The 12,964-nt window shown below is 42.9% G+C and overlaps 1 protein-coding gene across 3 annotated transcripts in view; it reads right to left on the bottom strand.

The window, feature by feature from the left end:
* Positions 1-12,816, bottom strand: part of ORC2 (origin recognition complex subunit 2) — a 19,510-nt gene extending 6,694 nt beyond the window's left edge. The window contains exons 1-11 of one of the 3 annotated variants that reach the window (XM_084523410.1): positions 12,509-12,816; positions 11,502-11,645; positions 11,132-11,218; positions 10,547-10,636; positions 9,767-9,798; positions 8,486-8,543; positions 7,424-7,605; positions 6,701-6,799; positions 4,983-5,092; positions 2,182-2,314; positions 1,666-1,762 (exon numbers count right to left, since the gene is read on the bottom strand). In XM_084523410.1, coding sequence (XP_084379536.1) covers positions 1,666-1,762; positions 2,182-2,314; positions 4,983-5,092; positions 6,701-6,799; positions 7,424-7,605; positions 8,486-8,543; positions 9,767-9,798; positions 10,547-10,636; positions 11,132-11,218; positions 11,502-11,645; positions 12,509-12,599 — 1,123 coding nt within the window. In that variant the 5' untranslated portion in view covers positions 12,600-12,816. Of the gene's footprint in view, positions 1-1,665; positions 1,763-2,181; positions 2,315-4,982; positions 5,093-6,700; positions 6,800-7,423; positions 7,606-8,485; positions 8,544-8,700; positions 8,832-9,766; positions 9,799-10,546; positions 10,637-11,131; positions 11,219-11,501; positions 11,646-12,508 lie in introns of those variants that run through there. The other 2 variants (XM_084523411.1, XM_084523412.1) reach the window with 2 other exon arrangements.
* Positions 12,817-12,964: the final 148 nt, after the last annotated feature.

The raw sequence follows: 12,964 nt of genomic DNA, 5'->3' as shown, positions 1-12,964 counted from the left end.
AAAAAAAAAAAAAAGCAGAGAACCAATCAAAGAAACTGCACACAAAGTGGTTTCCCATTCCCAGTGCAGCCTAGGACAAATATGTTCCACCACACTTCACATTCACCACTCCATTATCAAATAACTTCCCTTGTACAGCTTACATTGATCGCTGTCCCACACTTGGTGTTTCTGAGCAGCTGAGAGGCTTTCTCTCAATTCACTGTATTGCAGTTCTCATCACAGCTACTATTCTTCCTGAATCTAAAGTTTTTAATCTTAAAAAACTTTCTACTTGCTCAATGCCCTTCCAGGAGTCACCTATGGTTTTCAGTGATTCATTTTTTTTTTTTTTTTTTTTCAGTTTTCAGTGATTCAGGGTTGTTCAAACACGCGTTAGGAGGGAAGTCTAAGCACAGTTTGTTCAGCTGCTTTTAAGTTGTATGACTAGGATCCTTAAGCCCTTCCTCAAACAATGAAAACACATCTTCTATTCAGGATTGGATACAAAGCCTACTGAATTCATTAGAATTCTTTCCCACTGAGCCCTCAAAGAAAGTTACAAAGACTGAGCTTGGATAATACAAACAGTAGATTCCCAACTTAGCTTGTTGCTGCTGTAGTAATCCCTAAGGAACAACTGTTTCCTGAGTCCAGAAATAATTATGGAAGAGTAGCTAGTTTTTGTGCAAATGAATACATACTTGGCTGTCACTGGAAACCAGAAGTTCCTCAGACTCCCTGTCAGATCAGCTATAGTGTACTAAATGAAACCGATTTATGTAGCGTCAAAAGGGTACTGCCATTAATCAGTCTTTTTCGCTCAGTCCCACCAAAAACACTAAGATAGGGATGGAGAAAACATTTAAACACCACCAAATCCCTGTACAATTAAGATTACATGGCAATTTTCCATGTAGACATAAGCAATACAACCTAAAAACAAAGAATTATCAAGCACTCAGTGTGGCAGTACCCATTTAACTTGGCTTTTTGAAACAATTTTAACCTGCTTGTTTGACGCTGCTGTCCTTTATTTCATCTTAACATCCATACATGCATATATTAAGCTTACATGACAAATGCACTAAACCATGTACATTTAAGTGTTAATCCAGCCTATAATGAAATTTATGGAAAGACACACCCCCCAGGGGATTATTTTTCCAAAGGGCTCATGGGACTTGGTATCCATCAGCAGCTGTCATTCCAACTCTTTGTTCTGTTCATCTCAGCAAGGTTTGTATCAGGTCCTCAAGCAGCCACTCAGAACCATGTTCCCGCATATAACTGGAATTTACCCATCCTGTCTTCCACCAGGAAACGCGTGGCTACAGAAACACCATATGAGTAAAGCGCAAAGGCATCATACTAAATGCAAGAAACACAAGCATTTCAGCTTGTTGAAGGGCTGAGTAGCCTCTGACTTGCCAGAATGCTCACGTCCTCCTCCTTCTTTTTCCACAGAACTTAGTGTGTTAAACACTGAGAAAGATAAGAGATTGGGATCATGTGCACATGATTCTGGTGCACGTTTTCAGAAGTAGCATAAACTTCAAGACTAGAAAACACTAGCTACAGTAGACTAGAACTGTAATAGCATATATGAAAACTGTGAGCATGGAAAGGCACCCCTAACAGTAAGCAAACTCTACTGTTTTTATGTACAAAAATCAGTCATTTTACCTTCTTTAAACCTTTTAATGATGAATTCAAGTTGGTCAAGGGGGCTGCGAAAGGTCCCTATATGGTCCAGTACCTCCTCTGTGATGGAATTGAGAATCTGAAACAGAAAATAGCAGAGTCACCACTGCCCCTTCTGAAGGGCTCTGGCACTGAAGAACCTGGTGCAGAATATCTGAAAATTAGCCCTTTACTGTCATGATAGAGATACTCTGATTTTTACCGTAAAATTCTCCAGTCAATGTAAGCCAAAAATTGCTACTCTTTTTTCAAAACAGTGACATAAAATAACATTTCAGACAGATTAATATATTACTGATGAGAATCACAGCAATTCCTTCAAAAATGCATGGGCTCATTTCTTTAAAATCTTAAAAGAGGAACTGCTCTTCATTCAAGAGTCTGTTGCTATAAAGTCTATTGCAAGCAGCTCTCCTTGACGTTTTACATTGAAAGATTTTAGAGGTGTCTGTAATGCAGGATGATTAGTTAAACATACGAGCTTTTTCTCACACTTACAGATCTCACAGTGATGCTAGGGAAGTATCCGTTAACTACAAGGTGAACGGTGTCCTGGAGCATAGAGATGCGAAACTTCTCTAACAAATCATGCTTTGAGCCCAGTCCATAAAGCACAATGTTGAAACCCAAGCTGCAGGGAAGTGAGTAAATAGACTGAATCAAAAAAAAAAAAAGTAAAAGTCCATTTTTAGGTTTATACATTCACATTGTCATTAAGCAAAATGAATGATTGCAATCTTGCCTCTATAATTCTCATATTTTTAAGGAATTCGACAACTCCAGGCTTACCTTCAGCTCACAGTTGACACATAAGGTTATCTGCAAGATATCCAAAATGCAGCATGTTCATCCTAGTTAAAGGAGTGTTTTAGCAGACTAGAGGACCACAGATTTAGCAAAACATCTATGGAAGAAAATGGTACTGTCCAAGAGTATGAGACTAGAACTGCATCTTCAAACTAACGACAACTAACAAACATTCACATTTACTCCCTCACCATATGATTATATTAAATGTTTACTAGGGGTCAGTCACTACAAGGAAAAAAAAAAAAGCTTGCAAGGTGATTTTCTACTATTATCCACAGGCACAATTTTACTGCAAAATCTGTTTATTCTCATATCCCTTCCTTATCCTGATTGTTACATAGAAAAAGCATAAAAAGAACATGGTAGGAATTCACAAATCTTTACTTGGTTTTGAGGAGCAGGAAAAACATCATATTCACTAGAACTAAGTGTCAGGTTGCTCAAAAAGCACTGGACAAAGGTAAGGTGTTGAACAACTCACTGATTTCAATATTGTGTATGGATTTGTTCCTTTTACCCTGCCACATACAACTCTAAGCATTTTTCCAGGTCACTGAGTCACAGAGAACTCCTCCTCCAGCAAGTCTTCAACTTTCAAGGCTTTTCATATGCTCTGTCACTCCCTGTGGAACACGAATTCTCTTATAATCCACTCCCTTGCAAAGGGCTTTCTCCTCATGAGCATCTGCTCCCGCCTCAGTGCTTCATTTCAGAGTTGGTGGCTTGTCTTCTCTAAAGCACTTCAGAGTCTCACAGTTCTCTGTACTTCCTCATTTAATTTCTTGCTTACTCTTTTCTCCTTTCCTCCAAGATACATGCAAACCCAGATAAAATTAATGCTAACCTTTTCAACAGCATTAAGGTTTCTTCTTACCTAGACCATTAGGTACTATAGAAACTCAGTTTACTGCTACACCACTGAGGATAGCCACATACTGAAGAAACTGACAGTGGGCTACTCAGTACCAACTATACTGTTGAAAGCATAATCAGCTGTTCAGAAATGCCACATTTCTCATCTTTCATGTTCCTTATTTGTAAATGCCCTCTATCTTGGTTTAGAGGAACAAACTAGCGAGGTAGAATGTAACTTCATTTCATCAAAATGATGAAATCTGCATCAGAAGAAGCATGGCCAGCAGGTTGAGGGAGGTGATTCTCCTCCTCTACTATCATAAGACTGAACCTGGAGGGCTGTGTTCAGCTCTAGGGCCTCCAGAAAAGAAAGACATGGACCTGTTGCAGTGAGTCCACAGGAGGGTCATGCAGATGATCCTCAAAGGGCTGGAGCACCTCTCCCGTCTATGAAGACGGAGAGAGCATAGAGAAAAGAATGCACTGGGGACACCTTATAGTGGCCTTCTAGTACGTAAAGGGGACCTACAAGAAAGATGGAGAAGAGACTTGGAGAAGAGACTCTTGTCCTGATTTCAGTTAGGACAGAGTTAATTTTCTTCCTAGTAGCTGGTAGAATGCTATGTTTTGGCTTAGGATGATAAGAGTGCTGATAACACCCCGATGTTTTAATTGTTGTAGAGCAGTGCTTACTCCAAGCCAAGGACGTCTCAGCTTCTTGCTCTGTCCTACCAACGAGCAAGCTGGGGGTGCAGCAGGAGCTGGGAGGGGACAGACCCAGGACAGCTAACCCAAACTAGCCGAGGGGAATTCCATACCATCTGACATCATGCTAAACAATATATAGGGGTGGCTAGCCTGGGGAGGAGGGCCAGACTGCTCGGGGTTAGGCTGGGCATCAGTCAGCAGGTGGTGAGCAATTGCACTGTGCATCACTTGTTTGTATACATTATTAGTAGTAGTACTATAATCATCATTATTGTTGTTGTTATTATTATTATTATTGTTGTTATTATTTTCCTGTCTTAATAAACTGTCTTTATCTCAACTCACAGGCTTCACTTTCCCGTTTCTCTCCCCCATCCCAGAGAGGGAGGGAGGAGGGTGAGCGAATGGCTGTGTGGTGTTTAGCTGCTGGCCGGGTTAAACCATGACAACTCTTCATCAGGGAGAACAGCAATAGTACAAGGGGTAATGGTTTTAAACTAAAAGAGGGTACATTTAAATTAGACATTAGGAAGAAATACTTTACTATGAGGGTGGGGAGGCACTGAAACAGAGAAGCTGTGGATCTCCCATCCCTGAAAGCATGGGAGACCAGGCTGGATGGGGCTTGAACAAGCGGGTCTAGCGGGAGGTGTCCCTGTACATGGCAGGGGGGTTAGAACCAGAAGATCTTTAAAGTCCCTTCCAACTCAAACCATTCTGTGATTCACTTCAGTTCAAGAAGTTAGTCAGATATTATTTGGTCTTCAGAAAATTTTGTGCAAAATAGTGTCACCTGATTTTAAATTAGAGCAATCAAAGCAAAAAAAAATTCCTTATCTCATCCCCAGGATGTTGTTGATATGAGGGTAAGTTTATGGCAATGCCTATTTGCTAGGTCTCTTCAGCGGTTCTCACTGGATACTTACTGTAATTGCAACATCCACTTGGAAAACAGGGACTCATATTGCTGGTTTAGCTCTTCAATTTCAGCAGCATAGGCAAGGGGAGACTTTTCCAGAAGGTCATGCAGTGTTTGCTGCATTGAGAAAGAGGTAAGATGACAGTAACACAAAGCTGAGAAAAATAGGACATATGCCTGGAGTCCTTACAAATGCCCCTCTAGTACATGTATGTTTTCTAGCTAGAGGTTAGAAGGGTTTTCACCAATGGTGCACTCAACTCATGTTTCTCCATGTACACCCCCTTTGAGGACTCTAAAAATAGCTTTGCTACTGGAGAAACAAAGCAGAAAGTAAATGACCTTAGTATGGGAAGTGGCAGCCAGACAAGAACTAGCCAGACTAGAACTGACATCTGTGCCACTACTGCACCATTTTTATCTCCTCCTGCTGAGTATGGGAACGCCACTATGGAAATAACAGACATGCTTAGAACTTAAAACAGCATCAAGCATGGTACTAGGAAGATACCAACACCATAACTAAGTTCACAGGAGCAAGGACCCCAATCAACATGTTAGCAATGATTCATGTTTGTGTTTGTAACAGAATGCTCATAAACATAATCATAGAAAAGCAAAATACAAAACAAATACAGCAGAGGAAGAAAACCATAACTGTAGAGAAAGTGTTATTTCAAAATATCAAGAATCTAAGGATTAATTCAGCTTTAAAGATGCGCTGGGATGTTGGTGTTTAAACAGCACAGTAGCATGACATGTGACATCAGATCTACAATGGCCTCCCTTTCTATTCAATTTTAATAGCTTTGCTTTTCACTCCCCTGCAATAGAAGACAACCTACTCTGGAAAGAGCACAAAAGGCAGCTGCAGTATACCAGACAAACATAAAGCACTGAGAGACAGAATTGCTAAACCTTCACCTTCTTTGGTGCCAGCAGAGATTTAATACTGAAAGCCTTGATTTTGGTCTAAAGCTGTTATGAAAGAACTTGTTAAAAATCCAGATGTTTCTCTGGGTAGCAATTCTAGACAACACTAGGCATCAGGCAATTTGCATATATGCCATCTTTTAAAACCCAGATGGGTGCACAGACACAAGAGCAATTTGCCTGTTTTACATGTTTCCCTGGTTCCTGTCTGTGCATACGAGTCTCTCTAAGATACAATTGCTTACTTCAAACTGGCCGTAGAAGTGGCATATGGAAAAAAATGTAGGTGACAACATTTAAAGCTGTCCCAATCCTGTACAGGGTTCAACCCAGTAATGCACAGATGAAAAGGGCTCTCTCCATCTCTTCTACACATAATCAAGACCACTTATAAACCCCCATAGCATTTCATTGACAAAACATTTGTTTGATGATAATTTTTAGTGTAGGTCCCTACAACTCTGCTTTTCCCTCTTCTCCTCCCCCCAAATCAAATGTTAACCTGTTCTCATAACTGCAGCATTCAACTTTCTCCCTGCATTTTCCCTGCTGTCTCAGGTCCCAACAACTGGGCAATAGCCCACTGTCACTGTCCCTGCTCAGAGCAGGAAGGCATAAGGGAGACACAATGCTTGAAACGCTACCTAACCCCTGCATAAATCAGTATTACCACCAAGAACATCAGCAGCAGAGATAAAGTGAAAATAGCAACATCAGGCAATTTTGATGGGAGAGATCTTTACCCAATAAATCAAAAGCTCTGTGAGTTGTGCGATTCACTCTGAAGTGTACCTGATTCAATCTTCTCTTCCGTAACTTCTGCAGTGTTCGATCCGAAGTGAGCACTTTGGAAGTACTGTGTGCTTCAAAGTATTCCTCCACCAGGTTGCTCTAAAAATGTACAGCAAGAATCAGCCACACCTCTGCTAACAAGTTACCCCTCTCCCTTTGTACCCCCAAACACGTCTGAAGATGGTCAGTGTGAGACACAGAGCAAGGATGAACAGAAATCCAGAAGACATTTGTAAACGTGGTTTCTACAGCAGCATTCTGCCAAAGCTAAGCATTCAAATGGTTCTTTACCAGAGATAAAAAGAGAGAAGATATTCAGAGGGAGCAGAACACAGCAATAATATTGGGGGGGGGGGATCCCTGGTGCTGGAGGGAAATAAGATGACAAAGCTGAACACTAAGCCAGAAAGTAAAGTGTGATACTTTTGGTGCTACAGGAGTCAATTTCTTCATCATTTCTTAAGTCTCCTGTTTCACAGACATCTTAGAACATCTCATTCTGTAGCTGCTGAGAATACAGACTGGATTAGCCCATAGGCTCACATGATGCCCATCTAACAGGGATGGAAATCATTCGCTCAGAAATGCAGCAAAAGCCAACCCAGCTGGTTTAATTTGAAATAAATCTAGCAGTTCTTCCCTAGGTGCAGTCACTGACAGCCTATTGTTAATAAACATCCCTTCACTCTTGCTGGCTCAGGGGTACATTTTCTGCACACTCACCATCTTGTCCTTTTTTTTGGTTACTTTTTTTCTGGAAGGAGGTGTAGATGCAACCTTAGCTTTTGCTGGTGTCTTTAGACTTGATAAAACAGTGCTGACTTCCTTCTGGGTTTCTTCATCATCCTCCTCCTCTGAGCAGGAAGCAGAATATTCACTTTCACTTTCTAAGTAAGCATCTGGAGCTGAAGAATAAATGTAAGGTTAAAAGTTACCAATTAATTCTTACACAGAACACATTTTGCACCATTTATCTCTCACATACATTCTCTAGGTGTTTTTCAAGCATATGATTCCTAAATGTTTTTCATAGAAAAGTAACATCAATGCTTACAAGGACTACAAACACACAGACATTTCATTCCGTTTTCAATGCAGATATTGTTTAGTAAAGCTCTGCAAAGAAATACAATTCTACCCTAAAAACTGAATAAAAGTAGATAATGTACTTCCCCATTTTTCTTAGGGCCTCTGTATCAGTTTTCCCAAATGCCAACCATGCAAGCTGGGTATCTTCTGGTTCACACCCTATAAGAAAGGTGTTGATTCAACAAGGTGTTCGATTCAACAATGTTGATCGAAGAAAACAGAATCTGTCTGTCATGGTCTTTCAACACAAGAAGAAAATGAACATGAAATGTCACACACTGAGCTCTCCTCTGCACTCATTCTGAGCGCATATAGCCAGCCAGTTATTAAAAATAATTTGCCACAAATGTCCCAGCCATCAACAAAAAGTTTTATGACTTGGTTCAAGCAATTATACCAAACTGAAGTGTCAGCACAGGTAAGATTACTCAAAACTTTTCCTCTTCTGATCATGTCTCTGAAGCTCAGCAACTAGGTGCTTTTAAATCCTCCACCCAATTCCTACGAAGCAAACTTCTGTATGGAAAAGGTCTGCATGGGCTTCCCTGGGGATGTTTCTATACACTATACAGGATGAATCAGGCTGTTTCAAGCAGTCCACTGCTACAGGCAGAAGACCATAAGCAGGTGAAGCACTCTCCTCTGAACACAGTGCTTTGCTGACCATAGCTGCTGACTGCAGAAGTTTATCTTTACCTGCTAGCCTTTTGCGGAGTCTGTAAGGTGTGGTAGACATAAAATCATTCTTTTTACTCTGTAACAACAACAAAAAAGGGCATTAGAAGAAGTTGCATATACCTCCCCAAAAGAGCCCTTTGCTAAGCAAAGCATAGAATCAGGCTTCATTTCCAAGCTATTACAGCCCACAAGAAACTGGGAGAGCAGAGGCAGTAAGTCCATAGAGTTCTTACCTTGCCATTCACAGTTAGAGAGAGGTAGGATCAGGATGCAAAAAGGGCTTAATTCTTTCAACTAACGTCCTGAGGTGGAACATAGAAAACTGAAATCTCCAGCCAAGATGCTAACTTTGTCCCCTTCAGAAGAGTCAGACTGAAGAAAGGATGAATTGGAAATGCTGCTGCTCCCCTGAGCAGTCATCTTCCACATCACAATGTCTATGCAGGGTCATTTTGAAGCCCACCATAAAAACTCCCACTCAGAATATTAAACCAAAAAGGAGTACAGGAAATGGAATCTGAGCTGGCCAAGGTCACCAAGTTGTGGTGGCATGTCTAAGGAAGACATGTACAAAGCACACGCCTGACAAAGACACCAGATCAAGTTTGCAATAATCCAGTCAAAGTGGATGTGGTATCATCAAGGAGTGAATATGGCATCCCAAAACAACATCTCTTATGGGCATCTCCCATCTGGGAACCTTACAAAAGAAAAGCTCTGCACACATTTCTAGAACAATGCTATGATGTGTTAGAAAAACAGCTGTTTCACAGCACTCTCTCTATAACCACAGCTGACAGGTGTAGACTGTATGCATATGTAGCATCACAAAAGCAGACATAAATTGTCAAGATATCTCCCCGATATCACAATGTGTGTGTTTTTTTTTTTTAAATAAACCAATGATAATTTAAGAAACTGAAGAGCGTTACAGTTCTTGAATTCTTGTTCTAACAGCACTGCTATCCTTATGATTAGGGTTGTTCCTTCCTTTAATGAGAAATGGAAAGCTACGAGTTTAACTGCATATTAAGATATTGTTTAATATCCTCATTTGTGTAATGCACAGAAATAATCTCCACCCATACTAATTAAGTTGTTAAACCCAGTGATCTGCACACTGACTCTAAATCCCATAGTCTTGATTAATGGTAGTTCTGGTTCTCACTTGCATTAGCAGAGACGGAGACAAACCTATAATAATGTGGGTGAGGTTTTTCAAGATCCTTACTTTCCAGAACTATAGTAACTGGCTAGTTCAAGTACTAAAGTGAATTAAAAAAATAAATCATCACTTACCTTCTGCTGAACTTTGTTTGAACTTGAATGCTCTGCAGGACAAGAAACAGCATAACAGAATACTGCATATTTTCAACAGCAGCACAAGATGCTTCATTAGAAAAATAGGCATCCACTATTCAAAGGTACACTGCACCAGAGTATCAGCTCCCTGAGTGGTATGGCGGAAGCTCTTAGTTCCCCACAGGTAAATTATGAGATATCAAAGTCAGTCAATATTATTTTCACAGAAGGCAGCTTTTAATTCTGGTCAGTTCTGGGAGGCCCTCAGCAGGATCAGGTTGATAAAAATGTTCCCACCCAAGCACACCAGACTCCATTTCTGAGTACAAAGTAACGTGTTCTTGCCAATCTCGGTCCACACTGACTTCTTGCACCTTTACTTCTCCCTACAGCATTAGGTGCTTGAAAACTAAATCATAAATTGTGAAGTTACATGTGAACACATATGCAATCCCACCCACAACCCATTTGGCACTCAACATACCAGTTCAGCTGAAAACTCAAGTGCAAGCATCTGTGTTGAACACAGAGGAAATTGTTAAGTGTGACAGCAACAGATGAGAGAGAAGTTACTGTTTCATCTGTACCAGCAGGACAGAACATAAGGCACAACAGCCAGGTGAACAAGATGCCATGCAAATTCAGCCTACAAATTTAAACTGCCCAGAATTCTCAAGCATGACAGAATCTGGGGCTCGAGCATCTGCTTTATCACACAAACATGAACATAACACCTATTCACTCAGCTTCAGTTTCCCAAAGCATCACAGAACTTACTGCTGCTTTGAGGGGTTTTGGTTGTCTTCTCAGGGCACTCAGAGTGATCAGATGCAACACTCTGTCCTGGCATCTGGGCTAATTCAGAGGCTGTAGGGCATGGAGAGGAAAGAAGTTTCACACATCAGGTACAAAACTTCTTCTTAGCCCACAGTTAGCCTAGCAAACACAGACACTTACATAGGAGAAATCCCCTTCCACACCAAAACTAATACTACTTTTTTTTTTTTTTTTTTTTATTAAACTCTTTGTTATGCATCAAGTTATTCTCATACATCCTTCTAAGATACACACATAAAATGCCTGCCATCCTTTGGCATGTACATACAAATACTTCTCCCAGCATTAAGAAACTTCTACTTTCTCTTATGTATTTATTCATTATATGTATCTCTTATCCCCACCATGCCTTTGCTTTGCCCTAGTGCAAAGCTTTTGTTTCTGAGGAAGACTGATTCAGAGTCAGATAAAAGCCACAGTAATAGTACAAATATATCTTTTTAGTGAACAGAAGAGTCGGATCATGTTCACAGGGGTACTCAAAAAGACCACTAGCCAGGACAACAAGGAAAGAGGAAAACATACCCAGCTCTGCCATTTTGTTGGAGCGTTTGGGAGTTTGGAATGAGTAAACTTCACTACCACCTACACTTGAGCCATTTTCCATCAAATCTGAAAACAGAAATATTACTTGTAACCACTTTAAAAGCACTGATACATTTCCAACCCTAGAGAGGTGGAATACAATACCAATACAATACCACGGGCAATACCACTGCAGGTGTTATAAGCACCGTTAAAAAAAATCCTAGAAATCATTATCTTCTCCTCTACTCGTTACCACAAGCATATCTAGAACTAAGAGCCTTCAAGAACAATTTCATAGGCATTTTACAGGTTAACACTAAAAGTACCTCCTGAAGTAATAGCTGTGTTAAGTTTTCCCAGCCAATACCTTGAGCACATATGCCTAGAGCAGCAACATAGTCCTTCTCTTCCAGGAACTCTTGAGCTTCATCATCTGAGAGAGTATCAAGCTTCTTCACAAATCTCTTCACGTTGACTGTCAGTGGAGTTTTGTCTTTTCGTACTTTAATACCTAGAATTGTTATAAAAGCTTTTACTTTCTGTGATTTCAATTGCAGTAGTAGGCAGCTACCGCCTTAACAGACCAAGACACTGTTGTGCAAAGCACATATAAAAACAAAGAAGAAGAGATTTCCTGTTAAAAGAAGAGATGGTCTGTGCCATGGGGGTCAGCTGACCCTAAAGCAATTAGGGTCAGCTTTAGGGTCACCTTTACCACAAAAGCTAGACACTGAAGTCAGTTGTGAGGACGTGATCCCCATTTCAACATACGCCTGCTTCCACAGATTGGGAGAAATGGCAGGGACACGCACAGTAGCAGTTCCAAATGCCACGTGAAGAAGGTGACATTTAGCATCCCCTCTCTTCCATAGAAAAATGGAGCAAGTCTAAAAGACCAAGCCTGCACACCACCAGTATGCTCACAGAGGAATTTCAGCTGAGATACCTCTGGACACTGTCTGCCTGACCTTGCTCAAAACACGAGCAACGGCAGCGTTGGCTCGGGGTGCTCCACGCCACGTGCAAGCAAGTTTTGACCATTTTGCAGACTGAGACTCCGGCCTTTACAAGCGGTCAGAACTGCAGCCGCAGCCCCCCGTGGCGGCCGCCTCCCGTCCCGTTGAGGTGGTTCTCAGGGCGCGCTGAAGCTCGGCGGGGAGGGAAGCGAGCTACACCGCGCTGTGGAGGTACCAGGGCTCCCCTCCAGCCGCAGGTAACGGCACCCTCCACGTGCCGGGACAGGCGCAAACGGCGGAAGAGGCAGAGGGATGAGAAAGCGGAGGCGGTGGCGGGCCCCGTGCTGCCAAGCAGCTGGCCCAGGCTGCTCGCCCTCCCCGCACCCCCGCCCGCGGCGCGGCGCCGGGCCGGCCGTACCTGCGTCGTCGGCGATGTGCCTCAGGACAGCCTCGTCGGGCACGAACTTGACTTCCAGGGCGGCGCCGCCCTTGCGCTCCGCCTGGCTCATGGCGGGCGCCCCGAGGCCACCCCCGGCCGCGGCCGCCCGGGCCTCACCGCCGCCCCCACGAGGGCCGGGGCCCTGCGACCCACGGGCTACCCACCGCCCCTGAGGCGGCGGAGGGGAGGCGGAAGCACGTTCACGCGCCGCGCGGACCCGAACCTGCCGCCCTCCCCGAGGGCCGCCCCACCGCTGAGGGCCGCCGCGCGGTGCTGACTGACGTGCGTCTCCGCCAACCCGCGGCCCCCTTCTCCCCACGCCCGCCTGCCACCGGCGGGAGAGAGGAGCGGGCGGGACTTCCGCTGCCAGCCACGCGCGCGGGCGCCCAGGGTTGCCGTGGCGACGCGAAGCCGCCACCGGCCCCACGGCCTTAG

The sequence above is a fragment of the Aythya ferina genome (assembly GCF_964211825.1).
Source record: "Aythya ferina genome assembly, chromosome: 6".
Classification (NCBI taxonomy): domain Eukaryota; kingdom Metazoa; phylum Chordata; class Aves; order Anseriformes; family Anatidae; genus Aythya; species Aythya ferina.
This window is presented reverse-complemented; position numbering and strand designations above follow the sequence as displayed.